General features: G+C 42.0%; 1 protein-coding gene across 1 annotated transcript in view; it reads right to left on the bottom strand.

Moving 5' to 3' along the window:
• sbf2 (SET binding factor 2) overlaps positions 1-18,704 on the bottom strand; it is a 94,080-nt gene that overhangs the window by 9,200 nt on the left and 66,176 nt on the right. The window contains exons 20-33 of the mRNA XM_061068372.1: positions 17,359-17,531; positions 17,021-17,094; positions 14,483-14,678; positions 13,877-14,004; positions 12,654-12,829; positions 12,415-12,548; positions 12,097-12,298; positions 11,455-11,651; positions 10,693-10,833; positions 9,701-9,784; positions 7,014-7,088; positions 4,934-5,112; positions 2,487-2,663; positions 1,966-2,067 (exon numbers count right to left, since the gene is read on the bottom strand). Coding sequence (XP_060924355.1) covers positions 1,966-2,067; positions 2,487-2,663; positions 4,934-5,112; positions 7,014-7,088; positions 9,701-9,784; positions 10,693-10,833; positions 11,455-11,651; positions 12,097-12,298; positions 12,415-12,548; positions 12,654-12,829; positions 13,877-14,004; positions 14,483-14,678; positions 17,021-17,094; positions 17,359-17,531 — 2,038 coding nt within the window. The remainder of the gene's footprint in view (positions 1-1,965; positions 2,068-2,486; positions 2,664-4,933; positions 5,113-7,013; positions 7,089-9,700; positions 9,785-10,692; positions 10,834-11,454; positions 11,652-12,096; positions 12,299-12,414; positions 12,549-12,653; positions 12,830-13,876; positions 14,005-14,482; positions 14,679-17,020; positions 17,095-17,358; positions 17,532-18,704) is intronic.

The raw sequence follows: 18,704 nt of genomic DNA, 5'->3' as shown, positions 1-18,704 counted from the left end.
GAATGAGCGGGAAAAACAGTCCGTGGCTTCCCCTGAGGGGTCTGTGAGCAGTCAGGCCCTGAGTGGTAGAGAGAGCCCCCTGTGCCCTGGCACTCAAATAAAACCCTCAGATTATAGTGGGATTACAGCAGATTTGAGAAAAGGAGAAAGGCATGAGAGAGCGCAGGGGATAAGAGCGTTAGACAGAGGATAAGGAGGAGAAACAGGACGCAGGGTTTAGAGAGAAAACGAAGGCGGTTCTGCATCCTGTCTGCTGGGTGTCTATGGTCCGTGGACACACGCAGGAGAGCCAGAGCATATGGAGCTCATTTGCCTGTGTGGACCAATCGGGACGTGGCGTGATGGAGCCGGTGGCCCGTGGAGAGAGAGATGCTCCGGGCCGAACACGTGCCTGGCATAAGGGGTCCACAAAGCCGACTCTTAAACAGCAGCCCAGGGCTTCACAAGCCCACCGTAAACACATTGGAAGGTCGAGCCCTTTGCAACACAAACATGTGCACGTTGACAGGTCAACATGGAAAATATGAGCTCACAGAGCAAGTATGTGATGAAATGCTGAGTGCAGCAGCAAACAGATACTGGAAATTGATCAGGATCGACACGGACAGTTCTGTTTACATGCCTCAAAATCAGAGCCGTGAACGTTCGTGATTAAATTCGGCACGAATCAGTGACATATGGCTCCAAGACCTCGGACCTTTTCATTATCTCCAGCACCGTCGTGTCAACAATGACACGAGCGATGAGAAGATGAGATGGAGAGGCAGGTGTGGCCAGATCTATGATTCACACATGGCTCGTGCGGAGGTGCCGTCTGCGGAAGATCTCTAATAAACTCTGTCGTGAAAATCCAAACATCCCATTTAAACCAATATAAGCTACGTGTTCCTGCTTTAAGTCTCAATCTATGACAGTGGGACGATGGAGCTCTATCAACATGACACAGTCATTCAAACAGCTGTCTACAAGTAAAGCTCTGTTTATTAGGTACTTGCTTGTTAAACTGTTGTGTGACTGCATCTGGATCCTTTTCCAATAAAGATATTTATTGGAGAAGGATAGTGTTTTGTTGGTTTTAACATGAAAAACAGTTAAAAAAAACCCAAAACAAAGCAACTGTTGTATGTTGTTCATTATGGAGACAAATATTTTATGAACAGTCAGTAATTCATCTTTAACAAGTTTTAGACACATTCTAGAGCTCGTAGCCATCGGCAGATCGTCCACGGTGCATGCATGAGTGAATCTGTGCACGTTCCATCAACTGCATTGTTCTAAGTTAATTCAAGAGGATGAGGACGGAACTGGATAATTACACCGAGTGCCAGTAACTCGGATACATGGCTTCATTTAATTGCTGCTCCCCACTAATGGTGGTACTTTATTGTAATGAATTAATGCGATTCTTTTGATCCACAACCTCCCTGTGGTGTTTTTATCAACTGCTATGATAATAAAGAGGGGAAAGAAATGTTACAAGGACCCCCATCTGGACTTGCACCAGGGGGAGAAGTGGGTTTAAACACTTACACTTAGCGACACAAACCCGACAGGCTTTTTGTGTCCGACTCCCAACCCGAACCGAGCCCGCTGTTCTGCTGATTAAAGGCAGATGCAGCGTAGAAATCAAGTGGATAGACCAGCCAGCATGACCAAACACAACCCGAATATCATTTCAAGATTTCTGTCAGAACCTGACCCTGCTCGTCAGGTCCTGACAGGTCCCGGTGGGGTCGGGTATCCACACTCTAGACCACAAAACTTTTCAATAGCATACCTCTTTTCATTATGTGTGCGCTCAAACCTCTCTATGCTATTTTGAGAATATTTCTATGTTGTTAATGCCGAAAAAACAGCATGAAAGAAACACAAACTTTTCACCCAGTTAAACCTCTAGATATCGAGCTCAACCTTTTTCTCACATCTGTGTGTTTAGATCTCAAGGTATTTGTGCATTTTTCTCACTTGTGTGGTAATGTCCCAGCCGTCCTCCAGGCTGAGCAGAACGGATGAGCCGCTGTCCAGAAGCTCCACCAGAAACAGTGCCAGCTGCAGGATCTTGTGAATCTGCGGGGGGACCAAACATATGTGAACATGCACACACACACAGATTAATCCTCCCTGTGCATACAGTATACCATGTTTGGTCTACTGGTAATTATTTGCAGAGTTGCCTACTAAGGGTTTCCCACAGCTAATATTTTTTCGGCAGCGTATGACATGTTGGATGTAAGGACAAAGGCTGCAGAGGGTCGATCAGATAAGCAGCATGATAAGAGCTCTGCTGTTCTCCCATCGTTGTGAATCTGCTTCCCTTGGGAAACTGGCCTCAGAGTGGATTTATCCATTATGTGAAACTGATGCAGAGGATGAGCAGGAAGAGTGGACAGCGGGGTCGTTCTCACACACTTTTTCAAACTCGGAGTCACTGTGTTGGGGGTAAAAAGTGCAGCATCCTGTTGCATGTCTTGTGTGTGTTTTGTCACCTGCAGGATCCACTCAGAGTCCTCCAGGGCTTTGAGGAAGGAGTCCTCCGAGTCCGACGAGGTGGCACTGGGAGCACAGGCCCGCAGAAGCTTTTTAAACGCGGCTTTCACCTGCCGCGTGTCGGCGAACTCCACCGGCACCAGCTCACAGTTCAGAGCGGAGTCCACTCTGAGGCCCTGTCGAAACAGAGGCATAGGCCGAATAAATACAAATATACAGTTACAGCGTTGTTTAGAAAGTTGACTTTTAGCTGGAGCACTCTCATAGTTTCACGTGGTAACTCAACTCAAGTCTGTGATACATTGCGGCCATGTCATCCTACTCATTTTTACACATGGAGGAGCAGTTACAGGACCGTTCACTGTGAAATAAATGATTTGGAGGAAAAAAGCCTTTCTGAATTTTTTACATCCACAGTATCAACGTCTCTGCACCGATGACAACCGTGGCTAGAGGAGTCATGTTTTCAGCCTGTCTGTCCATCGCTCTCTTGTAAACCAAGAATTTCTTCAAAATCTGCACAATTTAGCTAATTAAGATTTTGGTGGTCAAACTTCAAAGGCCAAAACTCAATAATCCATAGACTTACTATGACAAAATACACTTAACACCTTCTAATAAATTCCTTCACAAAATATATAATATGAGTCTCGACAGAGATTTACAGATCATTTTCAACTTGACAGAGGCAGACAACCACAGGGCTGTAATTCTAGTTTTCTCCCTTACATCACTTATTTACAAGCCTTTAAACCTTTCATCACTTACGCTGTGTCATTGCTACACAGAATCAAGTTTAATTTACTTGTTGAGCAAATATAAAAATAACTACATTTGAAAACAATTTTTATAGACACTTTTTTATAAAGACAAAAGAAGAAGGACACAGAACAAACAGCAAATCTTCGTCATCCGACCGAAAACAGAGTTTTTCAAATTGTTTTTCAAATTGTAAAAACACCAAAGGTCCTCGAGCCACAGGGTACGGTGACATGGTTTTCCAATGCAGTCACAATCTTTTACAAGAAATAACAGAAGAGAGCAACACTTAAAGCTTGGCTGGGGAGAGGCCCACAGCATCCTCCTTTTCCATAACACCAAAGACTGAAATCAAAGGACTGGGTTTTAAAGACTTGTTAAGGACTTTTAGACATGACGAAATAAAAGACGTCGTTTTCTGTTTGGGACAAACAAACGTCATTTTCTGATCAAAGGTTGAATAACAGCTCCCTCGACGGAGGTTGGAACATAATCATTGACATGGTTCACGTTTATATTCGATAAAACATTTCAAAGAACAATTAATGTGTAACAACTGTAAATAATGGTGAGATACTCAGTCTTCTTCCAGTAATCACTCACTGACTCGGGTATTACTGATATTTTGTTCCTGTTGACAAGTCATCTTCTTAACGGGAACTTCAAAAATAGTTATTGGCCAATAAATAAATGTTGAAAAAACAGGCAATGTTAGAATTTATCAACCCGTTAGGACAAGAAATGAAATGGAAGCTTGCTATTTTAAAGTTGAACCATAAATGTTATGATAAATAACTACAAATGAAAAGAAAACTGCCAACACATAGAAACACATTTTCTTGATTTAAAAGTAACACAACACATATATATATTACAAGTCTGCATTGTTTATTCTGTAAAATAAGTTTTCATGAAGTGACATCATTTATTTGAATAATAATACATCAACAGCCATAAAGTAGCTCATGAATTAGAGTCAGACTGGCTGATAATAAGTCTTTGAAAGACATATCATAGTTTATGTACGATACAGATGAAAGGCTCCATTGATAAATCAGTCTGAGCTACTTTATGGTTGTTGATGTGTTATTATTCAAATATATGATGTCACTTCATGAGTTGACTTTGTCTTACAGTAGTAATGCAATACTAATAATACAAACCGTGATGAGAATTTTCATCCTTTCCTGGAAAATGAGCATTGACATCATGTTCGCACGAGCTTTTTTGTAATAATCCCGAAGTAAAGCTTCAAACATACTGAGATGATTGTTTTTACACATTTTCAACCTTTCTAAGATACATCTGACAAATGTTATAAAACAATACCTCTGCCATGAATTTGAGGTTTTGAGTTTTTGTCGACACACACGCTCAATTACATGTGAATTACTGAGGTCACAGTTACAGGTGGTGTTGTACTGGGCTGCACTCTATTAAGAGGGGATTAGTTTGATGGGATGTTTTGGCTTCGCTTTTCCTACAGGAGGGAGTCGAGTCTAATCATCAACTGTGACGGCAATGCAACATCACAACTGAATCCACCCCACCACGTCCGTGTGACTTCATAGCAGAACACTTGTTTTGGATTGAAACAGATTGTATCTCACCTTAGGGTAAAAAACACAAAATCACGGAAAAAGTGTCCTTTGAGGCACCAGAAAGACGCTTTTCTTTTCATGCTCACCCTCAGATGGGACTTCTCTCCGAAGATGTAGAGGGCCGCTTGCTGCTTGAGGAGCTGAGCGTGCAGGCTGCTGCTCCCTGCGGGGGGCGCCAAATCCTTCCCTGCTAGTCGGCTGCCCACGTCCGCTACCGACGTATGCTGGATGAGTCTGCTGCTGGAGCGCAGGCTGGCCCACATGCCTGCAAACACACAGATGCAAACAAAAGTCACACACACACACGCACACATGTTGGGTTTGGGCCTGTTCAAATGCCACTGATCTACACATGCTGTCAAACAAACTAAAACTGAGTAATGAACAACACCTGACATGCGGACTACATTTACATGCACGGCAGTACAACAGCGATTATATAAACCCCGTCATTCCCTCGGTTCACCAACAAAGTGGTCGCCTGTGTGGCTCGGGAGCGTTGAGACGTGGGAGAGATGTTAGAAGCAGAAGTTGATGGAATTTCTTGGTAATTCGATGAATCAAGAAGCCATTTCTCTGAAATCAGCGTGCAGTGCTTTCAAACAGCATGAATCACTATCACCAGCATGAAGGACTTGATCTTCACAGTAATCACCTTCAGGCCTTGTTGAATTTGAACGGTTGTCAAACTGCTTCTAATGTGGGCTTCTGCAAACAGGCCAGTTATATAACAGCCGGCGACCAAATGGACGCAAATTCATATCGGAGAAAACTTGAAATTCTTTGAGAGCATAAACTACATGAAACTGGATAATTCTCAAAAGCCGTCAGTAAAACGTTCCTGTGGGAGGTGGATTAAGAGTTTAGATGTGATGTGTAATATAGGACCAAAAAATTTGCATTTGAAAACTACAATATTAAAATTTTTAGCTCAGAGAACCACTGTAGCTAACATGGTAACCCCCAGATTCACTTGATCGAGATTTCTATGTAGATCAGCACCAAATTTCTCACACTCATAAATATCAGCAGTCTATGTATGCCAGTTTTTTTTCCCTCAAGATTCATGAATTAATCTTAATTAGAGAAAAGTTTGAAAACACCCTGGATATTGTAATTAAATGGGTTTTATCTTTTGCCTGTGTCCCATCCTCTCACAAAGTTTTGTGAAAATTTGTTGTGTAATCTTGCTTACAAACAAACTAACAAACAAACCAATGGACAGGGGTGAAAACATAACTTCCTTGGTTGAATAAAAAAAGAACAATATTACATATTACAAAATACTGGTACTGAGCAATGACTGAGGCCAGGTGCGAAAAACCTTTTTGATTATGATCCATAATTTATTCCCTGACAAATCAATAATAACTTTTAAAACTGCCTAATCTCACAATGTTAAAGAAAGTGAAAAAAATGTTTATCCTGGATCCACCTCCTGATCAGGATTAACACCAACATTTAATGGGTTCTTTTCTGTTTTTGTTTAATCGTGCAAACTAACAAACAAACTAATCCCAGATGACAACATAACTTCCTTGGTGAAGATAACAACTTTTTTACCTGAAAATTAGACTAATATGAGTCCTGTCATCACATCGTACCACACACTCATTTCAAACCAATCCTTTGGGATGACATTTTCAGAATACTCAAGCTGTTTTCACTACACTAAAGACGACGACCAGAGGGGCTGTGTGTGTGTGTGGTTGTGTGGTTGTGTGTGTGTGTGTGTGTGTGTGTGTGTGTGTGTGTGTGTGTGTGTGTGTGTGCGTGTGCGTGTGTGTGTGATTCATGACTTGTCTGCCATGACAAACAGCTTAGTTTCCTTCTAAGTCTGGACCTGGCTCTTAACTGACCACAGCGGGCCTCGGCTGTGCCAACACATCAACAATGGAAGAGGCCACATCAGAGCAGCCACTTTGGTTTGTGAGAAACCACAGCTCCCAGTGGAGCGCCCACAGAGTAGGCCATGATTAGTATTGCGTCACTCAAGCTCTTTGTAAAGGGTTTGCAGCGTGGTGCAGCGTGGTCGTTATTCGGTTAGGGAGCACACGTGCAGGTTAGCGAGAGGAAAAAAACAGCGGCTGGCGCGTGGAGAACGCGTTAGAGAGCGAAGCAGCGCCGTGGGAGGAGCGAGAGACCAAAGAGACAGAAGGACCCTACCTGGATGGGGGATTCTCTCCTTACTGGCAGGTTTTTGGTTTGAGTGAGTGAATAGTTTATCTCTGTACTCAAGCACTGGGTGGTGTTTTTTGTACAGGTGGTAGAGAGAGAGAGAGAGAGAGAGAGAGAGAAAGAGAGAGAGAGGGAGGGGGGGGGAAGGGGCATGGAAAAGATCAATGACGTCAACATCATCGGGACATCACCACCAAACCACCACTTCAGACAGACATGCAGATGAAGAGTTACGCTGATGAGGCTCAAAGGTCGGACTGGTCCACATAGGATGAGGAGAGTGATTTTTACAACATGCATGAATATGAGTGATGGTTTGAAGACTATGGGACAAAGTTATCAAATCCAGTTTGTCAGGAATGAATGTGACACATGTCTCAATCAAAACGTCTGGAGTCATCATTCTATTTATTAAGTTCTCTTTCCATTATGGATTTTATTTTCGATTTGTAATTATTGTAGTGGTGGTGATTTGCTTTAGTAATATATATTTTTTACTGAGCTGTATTCTGGAACACTCTTTTAACTAAATGCACGGAGAGTCTATTCTCTCAGTTGTAGTACAGAGGTTATGTCTTATTTGTAGGTTCCTTGCTATTTCCCATGGAAGAAGAATGCATCTTATGGCATAAATGATATTCTAAATGGGAAATACAGAAGCTGTAATCTGGGATTCTCTTACAGTAACCTCAGTGACAGCAAACAAACCAATTTTTTAAATGAAATAACATAATATTAACTAATAAAAATAGATACCAGGACTAAAAACTAGCTCAAATAAAACAATTGTTGAGAAATAATTATTAATACAATATAAATTGTTTTCTACTATCTGGCTGTTTTTTAATATGTTATTTTGAAGCATCAAACAAAGATAAGATGCATAGTTTTTCTACGTTTCACAGTTAACTTATATTAGAAGTTAGGGTTAAAATCCCTACAGGCTAATACCTGCACTCGTCTAATTTGACATTTAAGACTCAAATTACATCTGTAGTCTTTAGCAACATAAGCCACCATCACCACCCTCTGTCTGCTTCATGCTCTCTGTCTAACATCTTCTCGCCAATACTGAATTACAAATGGCCAGTTTTATTAGTAATAGTTTATTAGATGAAAGTGCTGCTGCCACTTGAAAATTTCCCGTTCATGGTAATTTAAGAAACTCATCCTGGCACAGAGGTATCTCCTCTCATAAGAATGTACAAAAGATAATCCTGTTCTCTGAGTCAGCAGTTCTTCCTGGATCGTGCTGCAGTCGGGTGGTTTAAACTCATTTTACAAACGTCTCATCCTTTTCAGGGTGTTCAAAAAAACATTGAGTCACTTTCAGAATTGCTTTTACCTTTGACTTTCATCTGAAGCAGTGACTAACACCTTAGACATGCAACAGAACACAAAACACCTGTGACTGAGGGGAAAAAACTGCTGAGTTCACGTTCAAGTTTACACAATCATGATGGTGTTGCAGCTAAACAGCACATTAAGTTTTTATCGGGGAGATTCCATTTACTGCAATGCTCATTTGACCGGAACACTTCAAAAGATTAAAGTGTTCTGCCCTGACATCTGGATCTGGCAACTTGAGATAAATAGCAAATATTTGAAAAGTGATTATTATACAGCTAAACGCTACAGATCCTCACCGAGAGAAACCACAAAGCGAAACCGTGTTGCATTTAGAGTCTGCTTCATTCACTCCAGTGCTTAAACTATTATTTTACTCTCCTGTTGAGCATTAAATTCAAAGTGCTTTTAATGTCAGCCTGATTGCGTTTACATCCCAATAACTTATTTTATTGCTTTTCTTGCCTGCACTGCTTTTACTTGCTTTCTCCTCACTTGTTGTTTTTCCTTCACCATGTTTGTAAAATACTTTGGCTAAACTCCTGTTGTTTTTAAACGTGATATATCAATAACTCTGGCTTCACTTGACTTAGAGCGATTCAGTCTTTGGTCTGCATCTTCACTTTCCAAGAAATCTTGGCCTATTGACTCAAGCTTCCCTGTAGCCCTCAAATAATAAGTGGCATTTACATATAATGCATGGATCAATCTTTTACATTGTTTAAAAGGTTGTTTTTGACTTGTTTTTAACTTCAGCCTCATATTTTAATCTCTATTTTACTTACAGGGTTTCGTTTTACATCATATTTTCTGTGAATTAACAGTTTTTATTTCTTCCAGTCTTATATCTAAATGTATTGTTGTCAAGGACTCTGCTCTGCATTGTGAAAGGTACTATATATATATAAACATAATTGTTGTGGGTTGTTACAATATTTCATGACCATCTGAGAAACAAATCCTTCTTCAGGAAGTCTGCAACTTAGTTCCAGACTTTTTTCTTCTGAACGTGTGTGATTTTACATATTGTAATGTCATCTTTCTAAAATGTGTTTTACAACAAGTGAAAAATGAGCAAATATGTGACCGATGTGGAAAAACAAATCAGTGGAGAATAAAATCTGGAAAACAAGGAGCTCTGGCAAAAAAAATCAACAGCCTCCATAATCTATTGTGATTAAAATGTAATGTTTCCCCTCAACTGAGTGGATGATGTTAAAAGACTCTGATGACTGTACTGGTGGACTGTGCTGTTTTGTCTGGCAGCAGGCGGACTCACGACGTCGTGCCGAGCAGGAAGCAAAACCACAGAAGCAGAAAACACTCACCTCCTCTGGTGAAGCTGTTTGAGAATGGGATGTCTAAATGGACAGGAGCCATCTTTGGTATCCTGGACGTCCTCCTTTCACTGCCTGGAAACAAATCATTCATGGGGGGATGTCAGAGGAGATGGATGTGCTGGACAGTGACCCCGAGCTGTCCTGTGATTCTTACATAACCTTTTATTGTGTACACTTCCTTCCAATTGTTAACAAATATCAGATACAGTATTTCTCCCAAGCAGTCGCTCTCTCTTTCTGAGACACGCACAAGCACATACACACAAACACACACACGTATTAAGATAAGTAGGCTTTGCTCTGCTTTGCTGACCAGAACAAACACAAAGGGGATGTGATGGAAGAGAAAATACAGAGCTCGAGTGAACGAAAATAAATCTGCAGAATGCAAGTCTGCAGATTTTCTCTTTATCAGAGGTGGTGAACTCTCCGCGGCCTCTTGTCCATTGTAAACAAGCTAAATTTGTTTTTCCCACGACAGCACCAAGGCCATCGCGCAGCACATTCAGGTCAGGTGGGAGCCGAGAGTCAGGTGATGAAGCTTCACTGGGAAGGAGCTAATTGAGTCGAACCTCACAGGCACTGATTATTGACTCCCTAGAGAGTGTACAAATATATGTAGATACTATATTAAGTTAAGGTTATTCTAATGCTGTATCTAGCCACATGGAAGTTATTCTTGTCTTTTTTTAATTTCTCAGATGCATTTGACTCGTTGATAAATCAACACAAAAAACACAATGAAGGGTTTGGGTTGGGCTTGGTCAGTTCCCATCGGGCACGGAAGTGCTCACAAAGAAAATTGTTGCCCAAGCTGTTCTCTGTCCTCAGATCAAAATAGTCTTATGGCAGAAATAACTGTTTCACTATGAGTAGATTATATTATATATTGATACAATGTACAATGTTATTTTCATTCCCCAAATAAATAAAAGCAGAATTTGAACATTATCCGAGTCTTGGAGTTGGAGCAGTGTTACCTGGTGAGAGGCCGATGAGCGAGCGGTTGGACAGTGTGTTGTTCCCGTTCACTTTGAAGTAGATGGGGATGGAGTTGAGGATGGCTTGCAGGTACTTCTCCTGTTCAAGACTACTGGAGGAATCTGAGGACGAGGCCGGAGCTACAGGAAGAACACAACACTTTATTCACACATACAAAGGTAATAATGACCATCACTTGAAAGAATAAATAAAACTGCAGATCACAGATCCTGTGTTTTACAGAAAAAAGAAATCTAATGGGTTGGTTTATTTCTGTCAGACGTGAATGAAATTTCCAGACATTTTCTAGAGTTAGCCTTTCACATGTGGAGAACGCAGCAGGGGTCTGGGTGGATCATGCAGGAGGAAAGGATTTCGTCGTCTTTTCAAATTGAGTTCTTCATCTGCTTCCTCTGCGTGTATGGTATCTTTTTGTCTTCCTGAGATATTTGTATTCTTTTGTTTTTTTTTTCAGTTTTGCATCAGTCACGTGTTAAATACGTCAGGAACCCACCCACTCATTCAGTCATCACATGGGCTAAATTGGACATTTTCTGGACATTTTACTAAGGAGCTCGCAAGAAAACTCGTCTGGAGTAACCGACGAACTGACGGAGTATCTGAAGTCACTAAAGTCAGCCTAAGTGTCACCAGATGATGTATGAGTCAACAATATGAACAAGAAATTATCAAATAGATTAAATCAGTGTGTCCAGCTTTTATTCCTCATGATTCTGACTAACTTCATGAAACATCCATACCGTTAGAGGAGGGGTTCTGGGACTTGAACATCCCCACCACGCTCTTGCCGTGGAAGCCCCCTGAGCGGAGCAGGATGGCTTTGGTGCGCGGGTGTTTCCAGCACACGACGGGCAGGCGGTTGTGTCTGTAGCAGCGCGCCACTTTGTGCAAACTGCTGTCCTGCACTCCCTGAGGAACCACCAGCAGCCCCGGGTAACTGACAGAGACAGACACACAAACACAAACAGGTTTCAAGAAAGAACAATTGTCCACGCTGCAAAGCGGTCTGTTGATACATGTATGTGGCAAGACATCGAAATGCAGCTGAGCACCTTCAGAGTTTGCAGCCAACTCGGGATTGAGGCTGTATAAGTCACGCCATGTGTGTTTTTGCATAACAGGCTGGATTTGAATCTAGTTGTCTGAATAGATAAGTCAAACATCTGTCTGCTAAGGTAGAGGAGCACCCCCCCCTACTGAGGCTCAGAAAGATTCTGGCAGGGCTACAGATCCTGGAAACTAATATTCTCAGTCCCGCTGTGCAGTGACTAGTGAAATCAGCACAGAACAGCACGTTTCTGGGCTGATTTTTAGTGTAGCCGCTCCGCTGCAGCTGAAGTTGAGGAACTGGCAGCAGGTCTCCAGGCTGTGAGGTGGCGTACCTGCGGCAGAGGGAGTAGAGCCTGTTCACGGCCGTGACCTTGAACATCTCGCCTGATTTGGAGCGAGACGAGCTGGCGGTGACGGTGCAGAGGCCCAGGCGCTGGTAGTCACGGAAACAGGACTGCTCCACCAGCTGCTCCATTGTGGATCTCTCTGATGCCCGCAAAGTGCTGCTGGGTGGCGGCTCGCCATCGTCCGATACTGAAAGACACACACACAAATAGGAAATTTATCTTTTATGTTTTCATTTGCTCCCTCAACACCATCGTGTGTGTGTGTGTGTGCGTGTGTGTGTGTGTGTGTGTGGTTTCTCTCACTTGAAATGTCGTCATCTTCATGCCAGGTCATCCTGCTGCCTCTGTCATTCTTCTTCAGCGTGCTCTGGCTGCCCCGGCCCATGGTGATCTTTCCGGCCCTCTTTGCTCCCTTGACTATAGTTTTGGACAAAGTTCTTCGAGGAACAAAGGGTGGACATACCTTTTACTATGTGCAGCTTAAGCAACATAACATTTCAATATTTCCAGAGGGGTAACAAATATATCAGGGGGCAACAAACCTGAAGCCAGTGTTCCTCTCTTTCTGCTTGGGCAGGATTAGCTGAGGTGCGGTTTGTCCTGCAGCGAATGCGAAGGAGCTGAAGACGGATTGTGGGTAGCGGATCCTCTGGAGGTGCTTCCTGAAGATCTCCACCATCTCTGAGCTCACCTCCTCATCGAAAGCCACTTTTATTAACTAAAAAGTCAAACATCAGTAAAACAGATTATTTAACACAGGTTACATAACATTTCATGTTAATATTGGATTCAAATTCTATGCAACGTGTCAGGAGCATCTCATGGATATCACTGCTAATGTTCTTCGCCTTTTTACCCCCAAACATTTACTAAAGTGGGCTGATCTGCGTCTTTCATATCTTACATTATTGGTAAAACAGCTCATGCATAGTTTCCACAACAAACAGCCCCCCCCCCCCACACACACACACATTCTGCAGCGAGGTCGGAACAAGACTGTCCACAACAGATGTCCACATATGCCAAGTGACCTACACTCCAAAAACATGGCCACTTTCATAATTCAAGTTTGTAAAGAGATAGGAATGAACCATAAAAAGTTTTACAGCAACATGTCTAAAGACTAAAAACACATGCTTGGCGGAAAGTTGCTCCTCTTTTGATTCTAGGAATCTAGCTCATGTTATGAAACACAAGACATGGGGGTTATAAAAGATGTGTCACACTGGATGTTAATTGTAATTTTAAGTTTTGTCGCTTATTTATTAGCGTGTGCATAGTCACAGAGTTATCAATAACGTTTGTTTGTGTTTGTCAGATTTTAAGCAGCATTACACGAAAACTACAGGACGAATTAACACGAAACTTGGCGGAGGCATGTGGTATGGGTCAGGGAAAACCCCATTACATTTTGGTGCGGCTCCGGCTTGGGGTTCGGATCCGGGAATTCAACTTGTGACGTGACATTTTTACCGATTTCACAGAGAATAATTCATAGATCTAGATGAAAAAAATATTTAATTGGACTGATATTTATGAGTGTGTGTAATTTGAGGAGAATTAAAATAAAATCCTGGATGTGGTGGATTAAATTGTGATTTCATAAGGGGACTGTTGGGCCCTATTGGAGATATACGCTCAACTGAGTGTATTAGTTATTATTAGTACCACGGATGATACTACTTGCTACAGTCCTTGAGACACACATGAACTAAAACCTCTCACATCTTTAGTGATTTAATCTGTGGTGTGTTTCAGTGTTTACCTGAAATGTTGCAGAGCGGAGCTGCAGACCTTCCTGCATGTGCTGCTGCAGCTGGTTCTGGATGCTGATCTTCTTCTCTTTGGTCAGGGTGGACACTGGGAAAGCCCTGATGACTGACTGCTCCCCCACTGGAGACATACAGGAATAAATATTACACCCACATTACTGCAACATCTTACTGACACAACATACTGCATATTTGAATTTTTTCTGAATTTTATGCTTTTGCCAGATAGTTGACAGGACGCAAGTGACAGGAAATGAGGAGAGAGATAAAGAGAGGGGGACAGTTTGGTTCATAATCGGCTCAACCATCCCTTGACCACTAGGGACCCCACCTCCTGATGACTTTAGTAGATGTGAAAGAGTATTACAGTGATGAAGAGTAGGATTCACTCGGGTTAAATGACATGATTTTCATCTTCATTTTTATTTTCATTAAACAAAAGAAAAATAATGTTTTAATTGATTTGACCGGAGAACTTTGCTGTGGTTTTAAATACATGGCACACAATTATTAGCTGAGAGTTGTTTTTGAAAAATGTTTTTGAAAACATATGTATTGTATTAGCACAAGAAACGAATCAAATGTAGTTCAGTATTTACCCAGTGGATCATGGGGGATTCCTTTGAAAATGATGCGATATGTTGTGAGAAAGAGAGCTCCCTCTGCTGGCAGAATGTGTGGGCCCCCCAGGAGGCCCCCGGTGGCCTCCTCCCTGCCGTCGGGGTCCAGAAGCACCCGCAACCCCTCCAACACCATCTCCTCCCCAGGGAACAGAGATGGACGCAGGATCTTGGGCTGATGGAATAAGAAAGAACATTATGTCCATGATACGATCCTGACAGGAACACGACTGAGCTCTAATAAGTCATTTGTTGTTGACAGTTAGCTTCTCAAAATGAAGGACACAGCAAAACATTTGCGTCATATTAGAATATTTTTTTCTCTTTTACAGGCCAGGAAATCAATTTATCATCATGATGTCAAATCACAACACCACATTCACGCTGGACAAATATAAGCTTTGCGTGCACATCATGAGGAAAAACACAAATTGCAGCAAACTGAGGATTTAATAGCATTAAAAAAAACTCAAATGAATGAATTCTCTGTTTAGAGACCAGTTTAGTATTTTTAACCCTCTGAGCAAAAACGCATGATCTGTTTGTAAAAGAAAAGCGGTTGTGTTTGAACTGTCGAATGGAATCATCATTAGTTTTCACTTTGTGTTTGTTAAGTTTGAACGTACATGGACCCTGACTGACAGGATATAATGGACCTATTCAGCTCAGTTATTTTTCACTGGGACAATGGAAGAAAACTAAAACACTTTAAAGGTTTAACTCAAAACGGCACTTACTCTACTACTTTTATTCTACTCACGCAGTTGAAAGAGTTTTGAAACTGTGTGTAAATAAAGTCTGTATAATAAGTGTAACCTTTCATTATTTTTTCTTTTCAAAAGTGATATTAACTGCATCTGAAAAACAAACTTTATCTGACAAACCTACTCTACTGATAAACTGTCCAGTCTGCACCGTGTTGCTTCAGCTGCTCCTGGCCTCCGCAGCCACAGAGAAACACTCAGTTGTTTCGCTGTCACAAACAAGGACGGACATTAGATCATCCACAGCATTTCCCCATTAAGGCCACAGCCAACGTGGAGGAGTTAAGGTCTGACCCGAGGAGAATAAGAGCTTGATGAATCCGTCCTTGAATGGACACCGAGTCCCTCTGCACCTCATTGTTTCGGATGCATCCGTCAGGACTGCACCTTAACTGCATTCCCTGTTTTTCCATTTCATGTCACCGGTGCTGTTACCACGACTGCTATACTGGCCAGTCATGGCTCTACAGTCAGTTGTTTTTTTAGTATGTATTTGGCATGCAGCTCAAAGCTTGCAGCCCAAGATGGAAGCTTTGTCCAGCATGTAAACCGTGTAAGACGTTAACCACAAAGTGCAGCAGACGGACTGCTCACCGTGGACTCCAGGTTGCTCCCCAGGCAGTACAGGCATGATGTTTGTCTGTGTGTGTAAGGGTGTGCAAGAGAAATTACTGGGAGCTGGCAGACACGTAGCACAGCAGGGTCCAAAAACACCAACTGGTAAAATGTAAAAGTGCGATGATGACTGGAAAACACGGGATGAGATTTGCAGTCGGAGCACGAGCAGCAAACCAGACACTGAGCGTGTGGACATAACTAAGGGTTTGGATATGAGAAGAATCAAAACAGTGCAGCTGGATATACAGTTAAAAATTAGAATAAATTCACTGTTAAATAAGAATGTATGAATGGTTGAATCCAAAGCCACCTACAGTGGCACAGTGGAAACAAAAGCTAAGGGAGGTGTATGGAATGGAGGCTTTAACTGCTCAATTACAATTAAGGTCTGATGTTTTTGTGAGGAGGTGGCTACCTATTGCAGGATACCTCTCTAACTGAGGGGAATCCTGTGGTACGATGGAATGTCTTAACTGTCTTAATGATTTCTTATTGATTTCTTATTTTTCACTAATCAGTCTGTCATATATAATTTGTGATGTTGTCAAGGAATGTTTGTGTTTCTCTTCAATAAAGTTCTAAAAAAAATAAGAATGTATGTATTTTATCCAGCACCTGCTATCAGAGTTTTTTTTAATTTTTTTTTTTTACATATTTCAGGATATCTCATTCCATGTTTCAGCAAGTTAAATTGGATACTTTTTAAGACCGGAATAAATACAATTTAAGACCCATATCACAGATATGAGGGAATATATTTAGACTGAACATTTACCCCTAATTGAAGATTAATTGTTAATTTTCCTTTGGCCTTTTTTGTAGTTCAATGACAGTTGCTGATATCTTAAAAAACGTTGAATAATAAAGTGTGTCAAACGAACTTTAATTCAGATTATTGAATTTGAGACTTTTTAAGACCATGTGGATTCCCTTTTATCCACTATATCAATCAACGCTGTCTTCCTCTCTTTTGAAACACAACTTAGATATTGTGCTTTCAATTTGTCTCCCTCTAAATTTTAGTCTCCACATTTCTAATATTTCCGATCAAGTTTAGGAATAAATTACCTGACCTTCTGCTATATGGTTATTTTTAATAAATAGTGTATGAATAGCTGAAGTCCCAGCAGCTCACCTTCTGAATGGGAGGTAACCTCCTGCTCTCCCTGTGAACTGCCTCTAGAGCCTCCATCTGCATCGCTACAATACCTGTGGGTCAGAAGTTGAAGTCAGTGAACATACGCGCGCACACACACACACACACAAGCGCACACACTGGTGTTGTAACAGAGGAGCACGTGGACTTTCACATCTTCTTACAACCACTATGTGTATTTAGAGATGTTAAGGCCATTTAACATGTCAGGAGTTAATCAGCTCAGAGGCCTGTGCTGCTGTTAGCCTGAGCTGAGAATACACTCATCCCAGGGTTACTGTGTGTAGAGCTGTGGGGGGGGGATGTGGGTGATGTACCTGGTATCATGCTGTGCAGGCTCTTGATATGGTCCTGGGTAACTCCGCTCTCGGTGCACACCTTGTCGATGAAGCGTGCGATGAACCTGACGACAGAGTTGGCCACGTCGCTGCTCTCCGAGTCCTCGAAGCCGCTCTCCGTGTCGAAGCTCTCTGCCACGCTGCCAGCGATGCTGCAAAGCGAACATGATAACACAGTGAAAACGAGACATGTGTGGGTTCAGATTGGAGATCTGACACTTGTGTGCTCACGGAAATGGTATGAAGATGCACTGTGTTTAAAAAAAACTGTAAAAACCAGAGCACTTTAAAGCCTGGCATGAGAAGCTGTGATCTGGCCCGTGAGGCAACTCATATGCATGTCATGTCAGCAATTAATGAAAAATATAAAATCAGCAGAGCAAGTTAGTAAACAGGACATGTCCTTCAGAGTGGTTCTTTCTGGCTGGATGCCTGTCAGGTTTGAGGTCAGAGTAAAGGAAAACATGCACAATGCTGTTATATTTCTGACAAGCATCCTGGTGAGAAGGAGATGCAGAGGGTTGATGTTCAAGACGACACAGTGATTCTAGTTTTCAGGGACGTGCTCGCCGTGATGAAAAGTCCGATCTCAAGCATCAAGCTGGAAACCTGCAGCTGCTGCCACAACAAGCTGGATGAAGTTCACTCTCTTCAGCAGAGTTCGGGGAGAATAATAAGCAGCTTCCACGAGACCACATTCTGACAGTGATGATGTTGCACAGGCAGGTTTTGTGGTGAGCAGCTAAGAAGGAGAGTTTGTGAAGGAACCTCATTGCTGCTGCAGAGTTGACAGAACTGGGCAGAGTTAAACCGTCTGTTTATCTCAAAGAACCATCACAGAGCAGGTTACATAAGACAACACTGAGGGAAACCAAAAGAACTTTCCACTTTTCCTCTGTGGCCTGCAATGAAACAACGGACGTAATAAATACAGACCAACTCGCCATTTTCCTGTGTGGGATTACTGCAGAGTTTGATAAGAGGGAGGATTTAAAAGCCATGCATGGCACTTCCAATTGTGAAGATTTGTTTGAGCAACTTGGTTTGGCTAAGAGTCAAATCCTCATCATCAATATCGTCTGATATCAGATGCCTCCAAGAAAAAGAAGACGCTCCAGCCCAAACAATAGAGGTTATGTTTTTTACCTGTGTCTGTTTAATGGTTATTTTGTTGGTTTAGTTGTTAGCGGGATTATGCAAAAAAAGACTGAATCGATTTCTACCAAATTTGGAGTAGAGATGAGGCCTGGATGGAATCCATTAAATTTGGGTGCAGTTGGAATCAGGGCTCAAGGATCAGAACCAGGATTCGTTTCACTTTCTTT

This window comes from Limanda limanda, chromosome 3 (genome assembly GCF_963576545.1).
Source record: "Limanda limanda chromosome 3, fLimLim1.1, whole genome shotgun sequence".
In the NCBI taxonomy this organism is placed as follows: domain Eukaryota; kingdom Metazoa; phylum Chordata; class Actinopteri; order Pleuronectiformes; family Pleuronectidae; genus Limanda; species Limanda limanda.
Note: the sequence above shows the minus strand (reverse complement) of the source record. Positions and strands in the feature narration are given on the sequence as shown.